The following is an 18,884-nucleotide window of genomic DNA, read 5'->3' on the forward strand; positions in this document are numbered from 1 at the left end:
TAAATGCACTGCCAGTGCCCATGGCTGTTCCTCTGGAGCTCATCTCAAGAGCAGCACCGTTCTTTCCATTCCAACTGGAATTGTCACCCGAGTCTATGAGGAATAATCCTGTTCTTCCCCTTGTCTGGGCTCTATTGCCTGTGTACAGCAGAGCCTTGATGCAACTCTAAGTGTTTAGACTTCAAACTGAACCCCCTTTCTGCCTCCGAACAAGCAGCATTTCCTTGTGGTTGTTTGTAAAGATCTCATAGCCAAAGTCCCAATAAAATATTCATGAATTATTAAACAGCAGTTCTGTTTTCATGAGACTGAAATATCCCTTGCGGTGATGTGGTTTTCATTTTGGTTTGTGATAGTTTATTCCCTTCTCTGCAGAGGAGATGAGCACAACACCTGGTGCTTAGTATTGTTTTCAGTCTCAAATCCAGCCTTCCTGGGGAGTGACATTTTGTGCTGCTAAGTCCCATCTCCATGAAGAAACACAATTCTTCAAGAGTCACTTGTGACACAGACTTTCAGCTGCCTAATACAATTCAGTCACATGCTGACATTTTACTGCAGCAGCACTTTGATCATTCAGATCTAGTGCATTTTAAAGGCTTCTCCTGCATCATTAACCACAGGAGTCATTGCAGCCTTTGGGCTGCAGGATCAAGGGCTCCATGCCAATAGAGTGGCTTCTGGGCTCAGGTGCTCTCACATTTAGATCTTGGAAATAGTGTTAAAAATTTAGATGTATTTCTCTTATTTGCATTTGTTCATTCCCTCCTGTTGTTACCCCAAGGCTGAGCTTTGCAGGTAGGGAATACTGAGTTACAGGCTGCCTGCAATCTGTGTTCTGGAAGCAATTTAAATAACACAACCTGGAAGCTTAGCTGGGAACTCAAATGTCATATGGGAGTGTTTTATCCACCATACAGTTGCTCATGATGAAGGTTCAGCAAATCAAGCTGCGCCCCTCTTGATTCACAGAGTTCAACTCCAGTTCTGCTCTCAGGAGAACTTTGTTGTTCCAAATCTCCCCTCAGAAATTCCCCTATGTAGTGCTGTCTTCAAGAATGTCCTTAGACCCCTTCACCTGATCCCTCATCCTGCATTTTGAGTGTGTGCTGCTGTGTTAGGGGGCAGAACAGGATAACCAAGCCCTGCAGCAGTGACTGTGGTGCCTTCCTTTTTCCAAGCCAGGTTTGCAGAGAAAATACCTCCTGAGCAGAGCAGATTCTCTACCAGGTACCTGCAGTAAGAACTGTGCATTGCTGCCCTTACAACTCCCTTGTTAAGTGTGTGCTGCTGTTTTCTTCACTCAGAGCACAGATAAGTGAGGAGCTCAAGGAGCTGATACTGCGCATGCTCGATAAAAATCCAGAAACGAGGATAACAGTCCCTGAAATAAAGGTAAGGTGGACCTTGATATTAGAGCTTTTAGTCTCAGCTCATTTTATGGCCTTTGGTACCTTCTAACGAGGCAGAGCTCTTCCCAGTGTTTGTTTTGGGAGCTGTCTCTAGCACCCTCCCTCGGAGGAGAGCATTCATTTTGCAGCCACAGCTCCATCACTGCTTCTTGCTTGGGGAATATTGACAAAAGCTTTCTTGTTTGCTTATTTAAATGAAAATTACTCAAAAGCTGGCTGATCTCAGTGACTCCCTGGGAGAATCAACATTGTCAGGGGAGCTGCTAGCTGCAGATCCTGGGCTGGCAGTGTTGGATGTGCATTCCAGGGACTGGATGTGTGTTCTTCCTCTGGTCCTTGTGTGGCCAGTGGCCTCAAGGTAGCACATTTTTTTCTATCACCATTATTTGGGAGATGTTTAATAATAGAAAGAATGAACAGGCCTGGCAGAGCACAATGCTTCACAGGTTGTGGTTTCATTCTGGGTTTGTGTGGGCTTGCTGTCCCCCTGTGACCCCTCACCAAGGCTTTAGACCTGCTGAAGGATCACAAAATTTCCACAGAGATCCATCAGCATGCTCTACAGGGCAAGCTCTGCTTTGCTTTGTCCCAGGCCAACAGCAGTATTGCCACCAAAGGTGACACTAGAAAGGCTGAGCTTCAGGAAAAAATTGTGACATCCCTTCCCTCCATGCCCAGGAGGCCAAAGGCAGGTTTGGAGCTGTATTTATGGGATTTCACTTGCCAGCTCTTGCAGGCATGCTGTAAGAGCCTGTGGGTAGAAGAGCAGAGCTGAGTGCTGGCCCTTGTCCCTGGCTGGTATGCTTGGGGATTTGCCTTGGATGCTGACAGAGGACGTGTCAGGCTGGGCTCTGTGCTCAGCCCGGGCTCTGTGCTCAGCCCATGCCCTCATACAGGGCTTCCTTCCTGCTCCCAGCCAAGAAACCAGCCCATGAGAGGCAGCAAGAAAAAGGGGCTTTGCTCTGCTGCATGCAAGACAAAAAATGACAATACTCCAGACAACTCAGGTTGTCAAAGTGTATCAAACTTGATTCAGGGGGTGCCATGGTGCTGGTGGGTGGCAGCAGGTGTGACGCACTGAGCCAGACTGCAGCCATTTCCAAGGAGGCTGGTTAAAACCACCTCTGGCAGTGGGAGATGGAGCAGTACTGCCAGCAGTGAGCCCTGTGCCCGTTTCTGTCCCAGCCAGAGCTGTGTGTCCCCGTGCAGGTGCACCCCTGGCTGAGCCGGGGCGGCGCGGAGCCGCTGCCACTGGAGGAGGAGCACTGCTCCGTGGTGGAGGTCACCGAGGAGGAAGTCAAGAACTCTGTGAAGACCATCCCCAGCCTGCCAGCTGTGGTATGTGTGAAACACACCACATCCTCTGAGCAGGGGGCTGTGCTGAAGCCTTCAGCTGCTGGAGGAGGTTTGGAGAGGGGACACGTGTGTTCCTGGCATGAAATCTTGGCCGTTTGACCCGGTGTGAACTTCTTGTGTCTGACCACTGCAGCAGCCTGGCTGTTCTCTGGGTTCCTTTGCTTTGTGCTGTAAAATGTCAGCTGAATTATTAAAGAAGCTCTTGTTCCTCCTTTGAACTAGCTTCTAGGAGCCAGTCCTGCTGTTCTCACTGCTCTGTTCTCTTCCTCAAAGATCCTAGTGAAGGCCATGCTGAGGAAACGCTCCTTTGGGAACCCCTTTGAGGTCCAGACGAGGCGGGAGGAGAGATCCATGTCTGCTCCAGGGAACCTGCTGATGTAGGTACCTACACCATGCCTGCCTCTGCAGCATGGCCAGGGCCAGGGCCAAGGCCTATGGGGAGGGAGGGTGGGGGAAGCACTTCGCAAATCTTTTCTGTAGCAGTTAAAGACAAAAATCCCTTCTGCATCAAACACTGGAGACAAAATCTACCTCAAGTCCTCTCAGACTGAAGTACAGTGTACTGCTGCAGCCTAAAAACTCTTTTATAGATGCAGTTCTCTCTGTAAGATGGGTTTGGCGTAAACACATGTAAGGTGCTAAACTTGAGTCCCTTTTTTCACCTGTTAGCTTATAATGCTATGATCAAAGATCCATTAGAGATTGGTGAAGTGAAATAAATTTCATTAGGGTCTAGTTTGGATATATATTGGAGGGTTTAATTCTTCTCTCCTTTCTATGGACAGCAGAAATGGTACCAAATGAGCAGTTTATGTAGGTTTTTTAACACAAAATGAGATTATGGGATTTGACCTGGGGTCTGGGGCCCAAGTCTGGGCAGAGACATCATGGTCAAAGAGACTTTGAAATTGCAAAGAACACTTTGAAATTGCCTTTTCACTTAAGAATACATCCAGTATTTTTTCACACAGTTTTTTGCCAGTTAATGAAATAGTGGAACACATTACAAGGGGATACTTTGGAGGCTGGATATAAATTATTATATTTGGATTAAAAAAGGAATAGAGATCTTGATGACTAATAGATTCATCAGCAGTTTTTAACCATGATAGTGTGTACAGGGATGGGGAAAGAATTCTTCTGTCCTTTACTTGGTTCTTACTCTTTCTCCCTCATTTTTGTCACAGATTCCATTCAGAGCCAGGATTCTGGGCCATCAGTCCAGTGAATAACAGCTGGACCAGTAGCCTGATCTGGGTCAATTATTTTTATATAAATAAAGTTCTCACCCCACAGGATCTATAAGGTTGTGGCTGACAACAAAGCTGTGTTGTCCCAAAATGATTCTTTCTCACCCAGAATCCCAGTCCCATTCCTAGCAGACTCCCAGGAGGGTGTGCTGAGTCTCACTGCACCATTGATAACACAATTAGAGTCGTCTCTCTCTGTGTGGGGATTTCAGGGCTCAGCTCAATTAAGGATGATAATGTTTTAGGTCCCCAGCTGATTACTAGAGACTTAATGAAGACTTTGTCTTGGAGTCCGTGGCCAGACTACCAGTTTGGCATTTAAACACCCTGCTCATGAGTGCTGCTGTGGGACACATCTGGAGCATGGCAGTCACAGCTCCTTTGCCATCTTAGCACAAGGGATTTGCCCTGATTTACTCCTCTTTGCTCAATGCCTTCCAAATTAGTTCTTGCTAATTGGACACATGTCCCTACCCATATCTTCACTATCACTGCTGGTCACTGCATTGCATTGCTCTGAAATGGAGAAACATTTACTAAGTTTGAAGAAAAATGTATTTTATTCTTCCCAGACAGGTAACTTGGAGCAAGGCAGACTTTCTTTTCAAACCCTGCCTGAACTGATATTTCAGGCTGGTAACCCTGGGCCTGTTTCCAAAAGGGATCTGTTCCCTTCTACTTTCATTTGAGATGCTTGAAAACTCACCCAGGTGGTGGGAAAACTCCTTGATCCTTGATGCTGGTTCCTGCCTGGAGCTGGGTGCTTTAGTATCTGCTCAGAAAAAACAAAGTTCATTTGATCTCAGGTAGCTGTGAAACTTCTGATCAGCCACATTATAGATGTCTTGTCCCCTATAAAATATTCTTAGGCTTTCAGGATGAGCTGTAAGCCTCCACTTTTGTCTCCTTTTTAAAGTTGCTAGTCAGATTTTTTTCAGTTCATTGAAACCCAGCATCTTTCCCTGTCTCAGCTCATTCTGGACCTGTGTGTTTTCAGGCTCCTTGAACAGACTAAAAGGTTTATTTTTAAAGCAGTGTGTAATTTCCACTGTTGTGCTGCTGTGTCTGGTGCCCTCAGTTTACAAAACGGTGCCAGGCCAGGGATGAAGCTGCAGCCAATGCTGGGCTGGCCTCTGCCCAGCTGTGTGAGCACTTAGAAATATCCAAAATCAATATGAATGTGCCAATTCTCCACTGCACAATCCCTGTGCTTAATTTCTCAGTCTCATGCCATCAGTGCCAATTTTTGGCAGTAACAATTGACTTAATCCTAAATTATTTCATGCACAACTGGAGCTTTGAAAACCCATCCCAAATCTGTTGTTTAAAAGAAAGATACTTGCCAAGTTTCTCCAACAAATGGTGTTGTATATTAAACACCACAGCAGGGATACTCCTTTTAAGGCATATGGATTATTATTATTTCAAACTTTGGAAAACGTTTTACTGACTGAATCTAATGAAAATAACTTCACATTTAAATAGATGTGTTGGATCTAATGACTTTAATCTCAAGTGAACCACAGCTAAATGGGAAATATTCATTGTTCAGTGAGTTATCTCTCGGTGACAGCGTTATTTCCTCAGGGGCAAACAGAGTAGACACCAAGCTCATCCACTTCTTAATTCATATTGCTTGTTCCCTGGAAAAACCACCCTTGCTAGACATATAAAGTGCCAATGTTATGATTACAGCTGTGTTAAAATAAGTTTCAAGTGAGTCTGGATTTCTGTAAAGCTTTAGAGAAGATAATATTGCTGCAGTAAGGCTCTGCAGAGTTTCCATGTCCCTCACCCTTGTTGCTGGACAGGGTACCCCGAAATTGGGACATGCCAGAAAAGCAGTGCCTGCAGCCATCACTGTGCTCTGGACATGTGGCTGCCCTGGAGGAGCTGAGAGAAGAATGAGCTACACATTGCCAAGCTCTCCTGCACAGAGCTCCTTGTCCCAGTGGCAGTGTCTTTAGAGGGACAGAAGTCAGCTTGTGTAATATTGCATCTCCTTCTGGCTGTAGGTAGGAAATAACTTGTGTTTCTACGGAAGAAAAAAGGAAAGCAATTAGAATACTCCAGCTTCACATTCAATTTATTTAATTAGGCTGCATGTGAAATTGCCAGAGCCCCACTCACTGCTGCTTCAAGCATCTTACATCTGTGCCATGTCTGAGGATACACTCTGTAGCAAATCCTCTGGCAGTGAGCTGAGTTCTGGTACCAAAGCTTTCTGCTATTTGATGCCTAATTGATGACTCTTAAAATGGAGCTGTCCTTCAAGCTCACTCCTTGGGATTTGGATAGGAGGAAACTAAATCATGTGGCTGAATCTTTTTTTAATTTCTCAGCAGCAGGAGAGCATTTCTTTTTTGAATTTCATGCATTACCTACACAGCATGCTGGGCTCTGTTCCTGGAAATGCTCTGGGCAGATGTCTGTGGTAGCAGCAGGGCTCTCCTGTTGCAGCCTTGATGCCTTTAGAGGACACCATTAAGACACCACTGATGTGAAACAGTTCTTAAGTTAATGCTGGGAGGACAGAACGTTTTTTTAGCACTCTTTAGACCTGGAAGAAGCGAATCCTCTCCTGGCTGTTATTTATTGCTCTGTTTATCAGTACTGAGCAGTTTAAAAGGCAGATGTTCAGTGCAGACACACTCAGCAGGTGGAGGGGAGCTAAAATGATGATGCCCCATTTAGCAATTGTTGTTTTGCACACCTAGATGGTGTGGGTGCTGCCAGCTGTCGCGTCCCCTGTCAGCTGGGCATTGGCCACGTGTCACTGGATCCTGCCTTTCCTGCAGGAACTCCCATGAGAGGCAGTGATTCATGGAGTCCTAACAGATCCTGCAGACCATGGCCAGGTTCAAGCCCATCATTAATGGTGGCTGCAGAAGCAACTGATCTTTTCCTAATTTTCCAGCTCCAGACTATTTTTAAAGCCCAGTTCAGCATTCACAGCTAAGTTCTGGATTTCTGGTAGCAGTGTTTGCTGCATTTCTTCTGCCTGCTCCACATTTCTCCTGACTGAGTCAGCACTGGCTTCACCACATTTTATTGCTCTCATTTATTGCAAGCACTACCTATCAAATTAATTGCTGTGTTTTGACAGACCCAATTTACTTTCCCATTATGGCTGCTAATACTGTTGACGAAATGTGGTTGTCAGCTCCTCCATGGGGGATCAGTTGGTATTTAAAAAGCCTGTCCTGTTTCCAGCCTTCCCAAAAAGAGACCCAAAGGGTCACTGCCTTTAGGGCCATATTATCCATGCAGGTTAGGCACAAGGAAGCCAAGGGGGGAAAGGAGGTTAAAAAAAGTGGCTGGCCCAGGTCTCTGAGCAGAAACAGCTCCTCCCAAAGAGAGAACTGCATGTTTTGTGGGAAGAGCCATGCCCCACATGCAGGTGGGTGCCCTGACAGGGCTGTGGCACAGGACTTTCCTCTGGAATGACCCACCACCAGCAGTGAGGGGCCCAGTGCCCCTGGGGCTCTGCCCCACTGCACAAGGTGCTGACAGGACACAAAAGCCCAGAGGTGCCCAGGGCAGCACAGCTGGACATCAGCAGTGTGCTGGAGCCATCTGGAGCTTTCAGCAGTGGTAGGGGCTGGAGAGGGTTTGTACAAGTGCTACCAGTGCCTGTCCTCATCTGTCCTTAGGTAAACGTGGCTGATGTTCCATCCCCATTCCACTCTGCACTCTAGGCTGGACAGGCACAGAAATACAAGCTCCTTCACCTGCTGCCATTGTCTTCATGATCACTTTCTTCCTTTGTCTCATTGTTTTGCTCTCAGGGACAGATTCCTCTTAAACACATCTGTATATTTGCATCCATCTTTAAGGTAATTCCATGTCTGTGTTTCCCCTGGGTGCTGTAGAAACCTGTGTCCCCTCCTGAGTCTTTGTGATTTGTGTGGTAGTGAGAGCATTTGGCTCCATCCTTCCTTCCTGTAGGAACAGTTTTACTGCAGTCATTCTGTGTTGTGTGACACTAATGTTTATGTACGCTTTTTATTATTATTTCTATTTGTGATTCTTTGGCATTTCAGCTGCTTTTAGGGAGGGAGGGGTGAAATAAAACAGTTGGGTTTTAGCAGGAAGTGGTGCTCAGCCCCACGTCTGCAGAGGGAATAGCTACAGAATTTGGGAAAGGCTGAGCTTTGTAATTTGAGTTTAATATTTAGTGGTTATGCAAAAGAAAAGGCTGGAGCCATCTCTGCTCCAGATGCTCCACCACTCCCTTGTGCTTCTGCCTCTTGTGCAGCACCGGGAGGGCTCTGGGCACACCAAAATTGGTTGCTCCATGTGGCCACCCCACCCCAGCCAGGACTTCATCAAAGCATGGTCACTTGTCCAACCACCTGCAAAGACCCTTCTAGGAAGTGTTGGTCCAGGTAATTCTGTTAAATAACAAAATAACATTAATGCAAATGATGAGCTGTTTACAGACACCTCAGTGCATAGTCTTGGATGCAGTGGTTAGGCAGGACAGCCTCCAGCCAGGCTGGAAGATCTGGGCTGAGAGACTGGGAAACAACCACGCATCTCTAAATACCTTTGGGAGCAACTCCAGCACTTTGGAGACTCTGGCCTGGTTTATTGCTCTGAGACAAATGGATGGGTCAGAGCCAGGATGTCACCTGCTCTTAGTGAGGAAGGACTTGCAGAGATTCTCCAAAACTAGCCAGGAGAAGGCAGGCAGAAGCAGATGGGGACTGACGTGGTGCCACTGCCTCCTGCTGCTGCATTTCCATAGGGAGGAAGGGACTTGAGCAGCCTGCACTGAATGGGGACTCCGTGGAGGAATTAAGCCCTTGTCAGGGGTGTGTGTTTGAGCTGTGTAGGTTGTCCCACACCCTCCCTGTCCCGTGCTCCTGTGTTTGGGAGGGCAGTGTGGAGAGGCTCACTCCTTGTGGAACACGGAACACGTGTGAATCCCCCGTGGCTGTGATCCCCCCACAGCCATGTGCTCTCCTGGGTAATTGCACAAACCAGGCTCAGGCCTTGCTCCCCTGTGGCTTACAAAATGTAGGAGAAATAGAGTCTTATTTCTTAGCAAGAGTTATTTACTGGAGATTCCCATCCAGCTTCAGGCCTCACAGCAGGAGCCTGGCTCCTGTGCAGACATGGAGCTCTGGTACTGCATCTCTGCTGCTTCACGGGCAGCCCCAGCTTTTTGGCTGCTGTTTGCCACCCTGAGGGTCCTCTCACCCTGACATGGAGGTGTTTGGAGAGGCAGAGGCTGCTCAGAGTGGTGGGACAGCATTGAAGACAGCCCTGACAGGAGCAGGATCAGCAGGATGTGCCAGACAGGGAGCTGGGCTGTGCTGAGCTGCCACAGAACACAGCCTCTGCTGCTAAATGAGGTGATCAATCATTTGAAGAGGGAGGTGACAGGCTCTGAAGACAGGGCTGTTCCTCAGCTTTCCCTGCAGGGAAATGGTCCATGGGTTCAAGGTCAGGTTTACTGCAGGGCTTTGTTGAAGTGGAGGGAGATGGGAACATGATTTTTGATAATTTCTGGTTTCTTCAAAAATTGGGTTAGCCAATTGTGTGTACTTTGTGTTGTTCCTAGCCAGGAAATACCTGCAGAGCCCCCAAACACTGTGTGCTCCAGGCACTGACACTCCACTGCCAAGCTGGCTTGTCCATGCAGGTTCTACAGAATGCCCTGGCACAGGGTGCCCAGAGCAGCTGTGGCTGCCCCTGGATCCCTGCAAGTGCCCAAGGTTGGATGGGACTTGGAGCAACCTGGGATAGTGGAAGGTGTCCCTGCACATGGCAGGGGGTGGAACAAGGTGATCTTCAAGGCCTCCTTCCAACCCAAACCATTCCATGATTCTGTGGCACAGCCAGACTGGTTGTGAGCGAGGCTGGACACACCTGGGAGACACAATTGCTTGGAGATGATCACCTCCTTTGTGTTGTGGATATCTTTATGATGGAGAAATGGGTGGTTTAGGTGAAGTCACCTGCCTGCAAATGGTTTTCGCTGTGGGTGGCACCTGGAGGTGTCCCCTTTTCTCCATCCAGTGACAGTCACACGCTGTCTGGGGGTGGCTGGGCTGGGTGGAGGTGCTGCTCCTCGAGCAGTACAGCTCAAGCCTTCTACATGAGAAAACATCAAAAGTAAGGAGTAGGAGGAAAAGACTGAAGTTACTGTGGTATATGTGCAGTGCAAGGAAGTGACCTTGGCTGAGATTCTAGGGCTGATGCTCTCAGGTTTTGGGGATTGCTGTTTTGGGGACCAGGCAAACTCACAGAAACTGAAATCACACAGTTTTTGTGTAGGACAAACTGGGTTCTGGTTTAGTAAAACATTTAGTTTTACTGCCATTTACAGCAGCACTTTGGAGAAGCAGCTGTGGGATCAACCCATCACTCTGATCTTTATAAAAAAAATCAGATTAAAGGACAGCAAGCCAGAACTCTCCAATTGCAAACTAGATAATTTGGAAACCATGCTGCTGGTCTGCAAAACTTTCCCCTAAAACTAGATACCTCCTCGTGGAGAAGGGCATTCAGGGAAGTGGAGAGCTCAGTTTTTGGGAGCCAAGCAGGCACAAGCTGCACATCCCTGCAGGGCATCGTGCCGGGCTATTGCTGAGGCGTTCACACGGTACCAGCACATCAGGCTGGTTCATTGCTGATATTTAAAGCACCCCCTGCCTTGCTGTGTGCCCACAATGTCTTTGTCTCCTCGCAGAACACAGGGGAGCAGAGAAGCCGCCAGGGACCCGGAGCTGCCCGACGTGTGCGAGGACGAGGCCGCGGCCTGACGGCGCAGCTGCCGCGGGCGGGCCGCCCTCATCCCCCTCACGGCCCTCACCGCCCGGCCCGGGGCCCGCACGGCAGCACAGCAGCACAGCGAGCCCAGCAGGAAGGCAGCGAGCCACACGAGCCAGGCAGGAGGATCGGAGCAGCGTCGGCCCCGGCCGCGAGCTCCTCCGTGCGTGCCTTGTGCTTCGCCCGAGGAATGCGGCCGTGCTCCTCTCAAGGGTCATCCTCCCCCCAGAGAATTTTTCCTTGTGTTTTTGCATTCTCTACTTCAAGCATCAGGGGGGAAAAAATGGCGTTAGAGACGGGTTTTATATAGGAGGGCAACTGTTTTATTTAATGCACTTGTGTACATCAGGAGTCCTGCTCCTGGCGTGGAGATGAAGGCAAAATGGATGTCACTTAAATGAGGATGAGATCCTGCTGTTGGAGTGAACATCATCCCTCCCTGTGTCTTTTTTCCCTTTTCCTCCGATCCCTCAGTTTTGCACAGTGTCAGTCCTGCCCCCAGCCGTGGCTTTAGTCAGGGCAGAGCTGTAAAGCAGAGGAGTTACAGGAGATACCCTGGAAAGCCACAGAGCCCTGGAGCATGGGGATATGCTGCTGCACACAACAGCTCAGTGCTCCAGGCACATCTGCCTGGGCTGGGAATGCACCCCAGCAGCTGCACCCAGTCCTGCACCCATGGACCATCTTCCCCAGCTGAAAAGAGTAGCAGGTTTGGGCTTTGTTTTATTTCATTTCCTTCTCTTCACTTATCTTTTGTGTACCTGATGCTTTGAAACTTTAATTTCGTGAAAATGACCCAGACTGGGAGAGGTTCCTAGGGTGGAAAATGATGGTGGAGGGTTTTTAGAAAGCTACAGAACACAAGTTCACAACTTGATATTTTTATAAAGAAGGCTTTAATTTTTAATTTTGTTTTAAGACTGATTTTTATGCATGTGCTGATGCTGCTATTTTTTCCATAGATTGCTTCTAAACTTGGGGTTAGAAGCTTCATCTCAATAGTTTGACAACTGGTAAGAGATTGCACTTAAAAAGGTAAATACAAAAAAGCAAATACAGCCTTTTTTGGCTGTTGACTGTACAGAGTGTGTGGATAATCAGGAATGTCACTCCTCCATTCAGAGAGTAAAAACCAGTAACATTCATCTGTCAAACTATATGTCATTATTTTCCCTTGAGCCTTATCGGGTCTGAGCATGCCCCTGGGAAGCCAGTAGGATTGGAATCTTATTTTATAGTACTTTAAGAAAGGACATGATTCAATTTGGTTCCTACATAATCATCTTAGTGTCTGTTTTTAGGTTAATCCTGAGGACTTGGGACTTTGTTCCCTCATTTTTTGTGCAGGGGGACACATGTGCGAGGGTTGTTGGTAGTGACTGGTGTATCCTGGTGCTCCTGTTCTGTTTGCTGCAACCTCATTTTATGGTTCCCAACATTTTATAGCTGGGCTTTGCTGCTGGTGCCTTCTGTCTGTCCCCAGCCTGTCACCTCCCCTCACTCATCCTCAGCCACCTCAGTGGGAAGCCCAGCACTCCCCAGCCTGGGCTCTTCCATGCATCTCACCTGTAAATATTGGCAAAATGGGAAATAACATTGCAGCTTCTCTGTTGAATGGAAACCTTTAATGCTGAAAGCTGGTGTTGGATCCTGTAAAGGTTGCTGCTGTGGAACTGAGCTCTGCACTGCTGCTTCCAGGTGCTAAATCCTGCCTGGTTTTTGGTGTCTGCACCAGCTGTGAGCTCAGCATCCCGTGAAGAGCCTGGTCCTGCACCAGGAGGATGCTCTGATCCTTCCCCCAGCCTGGGACACGGGACTTTCTGCTTGGATCCTGCTGCTTTGTAATGAAGATTTAGGTGCCCAGAGGTAGGGAGTGAAGAGTCTGAGAGCACAGGGGATTCTGCAAATGAGAAAGATTGTCCAGGTGGAACTGCTGCCTGTGGGAGGGACAATCTGTGGATACAAATTGATCTGTGCTGTGGTGCCACCAGCTCCTGCTGCAAACCAGGGGCCAAGCTGGGAAAACTGTCCTCCTGTTTGTGGAAAAAACTTTCTCCAACTGGTGTCCCCAGGACAGGGCCAGGGAGTGACCTTGGAGCAAAGACACATCTCAGGAATGTGCCCTACACCAGGCAGAAAAGGGAGTTCTGGTAATCCTCATCCCTGTGGGACTTCTGAAGTCTAAGCAATACCTGGGTTATGCTCAAAGAGCTCTAAGAATGCAAACATGGGGTTAGTTACTCTGTTTTTAATCTGTGGCAAGAATAATTTGCTAACCCAGGCAGCTGGGGTTATTTTAGTGATGCCCAAGGGGTTGGAGCTGGTGGGGAAGGCTGCAGGAAAGCTGTTCTCAGCCTCAATTAATGCAACCAAGCAAATGATGAGTTACAAATGAGCTCTGTATCACATTCCTTTACTGGTACCTAAATCATCACTTCAGTTTTGGAGAGGAATGGGTGTTTTTTATGATTATCTCAAAATCTACCTGGATATATTTGCCCTTTCAGCCACAAGAAGTCCTTCTGGAGCTGTTCCCACAGGTCCAAGAACCAACCCCTCGAGCTCTGAGCTCGTGTCACACCTTGTTTCTTCAGCAAATCTGCCAACAGGCTTTCCCTTATACCCCAGAGATCACCCCTATCGTGTCACAAACAGCAGCCTGAAAACCTGCATGAAATGAGATGAAAAATGTGCCCTGGCAGCAGGAGAAACCCTCAGATAGGCAAAAACAGGCTCTACTCACTCAGCTGCAATGAAATCCTTGCTTGTTTATGTGCATGTTAGAGCAGCTCAGGGCAACTGGTTCTGCTCTGAAGAAAGGAAGAGACTGAAGAGAGGGGATTTATTTGAGAATAAACATCCCAGGCAAGGCAGCGCTTTTAGCTCTTGAGTAAAATCATTCTCTTTAGCTGGATGGGTAAATATTTGTCTGCTCCTCTCTATGATGGAGGGGATGGGGTTCAGTGTGGGCTCTGCAGAGCAGTGAGCAGAGCAGGTGTGGCACACTCATGCTTTGGTGTGTGCTCTCTGTTTCTCCCCTCCAAATCCTCCTCTCTGCTGTTCCTGGAGCACTGGGATGCTCTGGCCTGGGTTAGCTGGGTTTGGAGTCACCAGGAGAGTTCCTCTTTCCCCATCACCATTGCATCTGGTCAAGCTTTCCAGACTCTTCCAGACTGAGGATGATTTTCTTGAAAGAAATTTCTCATCTGGGGGAACAGCACATCTCTTTGATCTCCAGGAGGTGGATTTCTTTGTCTTGCTCAATAAATGGCTCTAGGCCTTTGGTTTTGGGGGGTAGTGCTAAGTAAAAATCCTGGTCAAGTTTCTTCTGTTCTGCACTGAGGAATGCACAGTCCGTGTCTTTAACCCTTTGGGCAGGAACGTGCTGCTGTCAATGTCACACTTGCAAACAGAAGAGGTTTCCAGCATCAGGGCAGCTGGTGGGAAAGCTGAATTTTTGTAGGGCTCCTACCAGACGGAGCCTGACAAGGGACAGGGTAGCTGTTCCATGCAAAACAAAGCAGTGGCTCCATAAAACAACTCCCAGGGTGCAATTTCATTCCTTATTTATTGCCAGACTTGCAAGGAGGAGCTGCTGGGAGAAATTTCGTGTTCCTTCAGCACAACTCGGTCCTGAAGCCTTTGGCAGCGCTGCCATGGGGGAATTTCTCCATTTGTGGTGTGTGGCTGGGAGCTTGCTCGCCCTCCCCAGCTCAGTGCTTTCCCTCCCATCTTGCCCAAAACCCCATGAGCTTTGTCCCACCAGCCCAGGGCTTTGTCCCAGCCCCTGAGAGGCCCAGGCTCGCCCAGGGACAGGGATCTCAGTGAATTTCCCAAGGCAGGAGGGCTGTGCTGGGGGATGCCACTTGGAGCCCGAGCACAGGGATGCCTGTGGTGTGCAGCAGGGAGACTGGAAAGCAGAGTGGAGGGTTTGTGTGGAAATAGAATTTGGATGAGGTGCCAAGCTTCTCTGCTTTAGCAGGGCAGGTTTGTAGTGGAGTTTGCTGAGCAGAGTAGTGCAAGGCATTCCTTTCTGGCCCACATCCTTCTACACAAGTCCATGCTCGAGTCCCTCCCAGGCTGAATTAACCTGCATTATGCCATGACCCTGTTGCTGTGAATGCAGCCTCCCATGGGATGAGGGAAGGAAAACAGCTCATCAGTCACTGCCCTGCTCCTTCCCTTCCTGGAGAAAAGCCATGTATGCTCAGAGCCGCTGCTGGCAGAGCCGAGACCCTCCGTCAGTATCCACGAGCCATCAAAGTGCTCCCAAAAAATGGTGTAAATTCAAGAAAACATGAATTGCAACTCCTGAGGGTACAATGCAAATCCTCTGTGCTGTAATTTTGCTGCTCTTTCTGATTTCTAGGCCTGTTCTGTTGGTATTTCTGTCTCTTGTTGCACTTGAAGTTAAACCTCTGCCCCTGTATGTGCTCTGCTATGATTCCAGCATGATGTAAATGCACTCAGTACTGTGACAGCACGTGACTGTTGCACTGTAAATATGTACCATGAAGAGAGAGGCTATTTTTTGCATGCTTTTGTACTGTAGAACTGATGAGAAAATAACAATAAATTCCACAGAAATGACCCTGGCTGTAAGTGCAGTTCCTAAGGCAGCTGCCAAGCGCAGCCCTGAGTGCTGCCCTAAGGCCAGCACCGTGCTGGGACTAAGGCCAAGGGTGGCCCCCAGTCGCAGTCCCTAGCCCGAGCCTGGCTCAAAGCTCAAGGCCCCCTTTAGCACGAAGACCAGGGCTGGCTCTAAGCCCGGCCTAATCCTGGCTCAAAGCTCAAGGGCCCCTTTAGCCCTAAGGCCAGGGCTGGCTCTAAACCTGGCTCAAAGCTCAAGGCCCCCTTTAGCCCTAAGGCCAGGGCTGGCTCTAAACCTGGCTCAAAGCTCAAGGCCCCCTTTAGCCCTAAGGCCAGGGCCGGCTCTAAACCTGGCTCAAAGCTCAAGGCCCCCTTTAGCCCTAAGGCCAGGGCTGGCTCTAAACCTGGCTCAAAGCTCAAGGCCCCCTTTAGCCCTAAGGCCAGGGCTGGCTCTAAACCTGGCTCAAAGCTCAAGGCCCCCTTTAGCCCTAAGGCCAGGGCTGGCTCTAAACCTGGCTCAAAGCTCAAGGCCCCCTTTAGCCCTAAGGCCAGGGCTGGCTCTAAACCTGGCTCAAAGCTCAAGGCCCCCTTTAGCCCTAAGGCCAGGGCTGGCTCTAAACCTGGCTCAAAGCTCAAGGCCCCCTTTAGCCCTAAGGCCAGGGCCGGCTCTAAGCCCGGCCTGAGCCCCGACCGCCGCCCAAAGCCCAGGCAGGTGCTGGCCCCGCCCACCGGGCTGTGAGCCACGCCCACTGCCCACCTATCACAGAGCACTCCACCTCTCAGCCAATCAGATAGCTCGATCATGTCCGGGCCCTGCCCGTCTCAGAGCCCTCTGACTGTCGACCAATCATGTCGCCCGCTGGCATCACAACCCCGCCTCCTGCATCTCCGAATTGTCACTATTTGCTCCGGCCCCCATTGTGTTGTCACTGAGCTCCTATTGGCTGTGGCTGAGAGGGCGCGGCTTTGGCCGCTATATAAAGGGCCGCGGGGCAGCATGGCTCAGTGCGGGCTCGGCGGCAGCGAGGCAGCGGCTCCGCCGCGGCGAGCGGCGCGGGCTGCACCAGCGGAGCACCGCGCCCTCGGCCCCGCGACGCCGGAGCCTCGGGGCCGGCTCTGCCTCGCAGGGCTACGGGGGCTGTGCGCCGTGTTTGGGAGGGAGGTGGGAGTACCCCTTCTGGCCACTCGCGGCTCCTTGTGCCAGCCCCGCCATCTCCCCTGCCCCCAAATTGGAGGAGCACGAAGTGTTGGCCCCCCCAAAGCGAAGAGAGACAGAGAGAATGCCAGCCCCCACAAATCGGAGAAGGACGGAGAGCACTCCCGGCCGGCCAAAAGCAAATAGGCAGAATGGCCGGGGGCTGCGAGGACGGCGACAGCGGCGGGCCCCTCCAAATCGGAGGGGGACAGAGAGAATGTCCTCTCTGGCCCCCCAAAGTGGAAGACAATGGAGCCATCGCTCCCTAAATCGAGGGGGGACAGAGAACCCATGCCGACCCTCCCAAGCCGAAAGGGGGCAGCAACTGCCCCCTGTCCCCCTAAGTCAGAGGGGCGCAGACACAATGCCAGCTCCCCCCATATCTGAGGGTGACAGACGCAGAGGTCTCCCCCAAAAGCGGATGGGGACCGAGATCACCACCAACCTTGCAAAAGTAAGGAGGATCGAGAAACTCCCCATCATCCTGCAGGATGAGAGAGACGGGGACATGTCTCTCCCAAGCATCCCCCATGGTGAGAGGGACGGAGACCCCTCAAGCAGCGCCTCCCCTTCTCCCGCCCCCATGGATGAAACAAAATAAAATTGGCAGAAATCCAACTTAACCGCACACCGAAGGCTTTGACTGATGTTTGTTTTCCCCATGAGTCACTTGTGAAAAAAATCGAAAGCCCCAGCCTGCCCGAGGGCAGAGAACACCCCGGCCACCCCGCAGAGAAGAGGAGGACAGAGGAGCACTGGTCCCCCATCGGGGAAAGGACGAGGGAGACCCCTGAGCCCTCTCCCTCGGCGAGAGGAGGATGAGACCTCCTGGCAACCACAAAGGCCAGATAAGGATGGGGAAGGCCCCTGATCCCTCCAAAAGAGAGGAGTAGGGAGAACCTCCTGTCCCTGCCCTGGCCAGAGTTAAGGACGAACGCAGACCCGCTCCCCAAAAAAGGACACTTATGTTACTGCCTGGTTGCAGCCACAGTATGGAGATCTCCCGGCTAGCACACTCCCTATGGCAGGAGGGCACAACAGGAGGGGCTGCCCCCAGATCTCTTCCGAGACCTCTCGGGTGGCAGTGCTCACAAGGAGCTGCTGTTCCCTGTGGCTGGCTGTGGTGTGGATAGCACAGCTCCGAAGCAGAAACGAAGGGCTGAGGCGAAGAAACAGAAGGGGGCCACTTGTATGAATTCCAAGGTACTTTAGCCCAAGGAAGGTTCAGGGACAAGTAAGGCACAGGAATGAAGGGGGCATCACATTTTAAAGAGGGGAGGGTACAAGGGGTGGAAACAACTCACATCCAATGAGGGGAGAGTAGGGGAGGAGAACACAACTGGGGTAATCCAATAGAGACAGCACAGGGGAGGGAGCAGGCTTAACAGTCCAATGGGAAACTGTGCAAAGGGTAACAGACAAGGAACTTTCCAGAACAACCAGGGTGTGTCTAACTTGACAGGCAGGGGTGGGGGCAGTGAACTGAGGATTGACATGGGCATATAAGGATTCAAGGGAGGTACGAAGGAGGGACTGGGGAGACTGACACAGGGACTGACAGGCACTTGGTGGGAAAAGGCTGAGGTAAACAACTTAGGGCTAAACCAGTAGGGGAACAGAACGGGGAACATGGAACAAACCATTATAAACTTACTAACAGAAAACAATTGTAAAACAACAAACCACCACACACTTATATCATTTCTTTAATAAGGAAATCCTTATATAATGTCACATATAAGGAAACGGGGCTATCTTTACATTTCAGTGACATCTTCAAAAAGGGAAGAGCATTAAAATTTGAATTCTGCCATTTTCTTCTCAAGCAGTACATTCCTTTGTCTTCAAGTACAAAAGCAACAAAGTCATGACAGGTAACAGTGGCAGATCACGCTGTTACTGTCACAGTGACTCCCAGCTCACTTCACCACCTCCTGTCTGTTGTTTATTGCTGGCCAGAGAAAAAGAGTCACATTTTCTTTGTCTGGTTGTCAAACATCATATCCTGCTTTCACCAGTCCTTCACATCACTCTGTTATTTCATCCCTTAAATGAGGGAAAAAAGTCAATTTACTTATAATTTTTTCAATATTCTCCAGTCTGGAGATGGTTGCATCCTAAAGAAAAAATACATCTCAGTAAGCATCACCCAGCAGTTCCTACTTGAGGAAATTCTACACTGCATTTAATGGAAGCCTTGTAAAAAGAATGGGGCTGTGCCTTGAGGAGTAGAATTGTGTACTTAACAAACTTGCTTGAAATGCTTTTATTTACAATAGCAGCTGTAAGTGATTTTTCTTC

At 49.5% G+C, this 18,884-nt stretch overlaps 1 protein-coding gene across 1 annotated transcript in view; it reads left to right on the plus strand.

Annotated features, from left to right (window-relative positions):
* The window catches only part of CAMKK1 (calcium/calmodulin dependent protein kinase kinase 1), a 96,731-nt gene extending 81,343 nt beyond the window's left edge, over positions 1-15,388 (plus strand). The window contains exons 13-16 of the mRNA XM_053995713.1: positions 1,308-1,395; positions 2,622-2,750; positions 3,042-3,145; positions 10,719-15,388. Of these exons, the coding sequence (XP_053851688.1) occupies positions 1,308-1,395; positions 2,622-2,750; positions 3,042-3,145; positions 10,719-10,791 (394 nt within the window). The 3' untranslated portion in view covers positions 10,792-15,388. The remainder of the gene's footprint in view (positions 1-1,307; positions 1,396-2,621; positions 2,751-3,041; positions 3,146-10,718) is intronic.
* The last annotated feature ends 3,496 nt before the right edge of the window (positions 15,389-18,884 follow it).

This window comes from Vidua macroura, chromosome 20, assembly GCF_024509145.1.
Source record: "Vidua macroura isolate BioBank_ID:100142 chromosome 20, ASM2450914v1, whole genome shotgun sequence".
Lineage (NCBI taxonomy): Eukaryota > Metazoa > Chordata > Aves > Passeriformes > Viduidae > Vidua > Vidua macroura.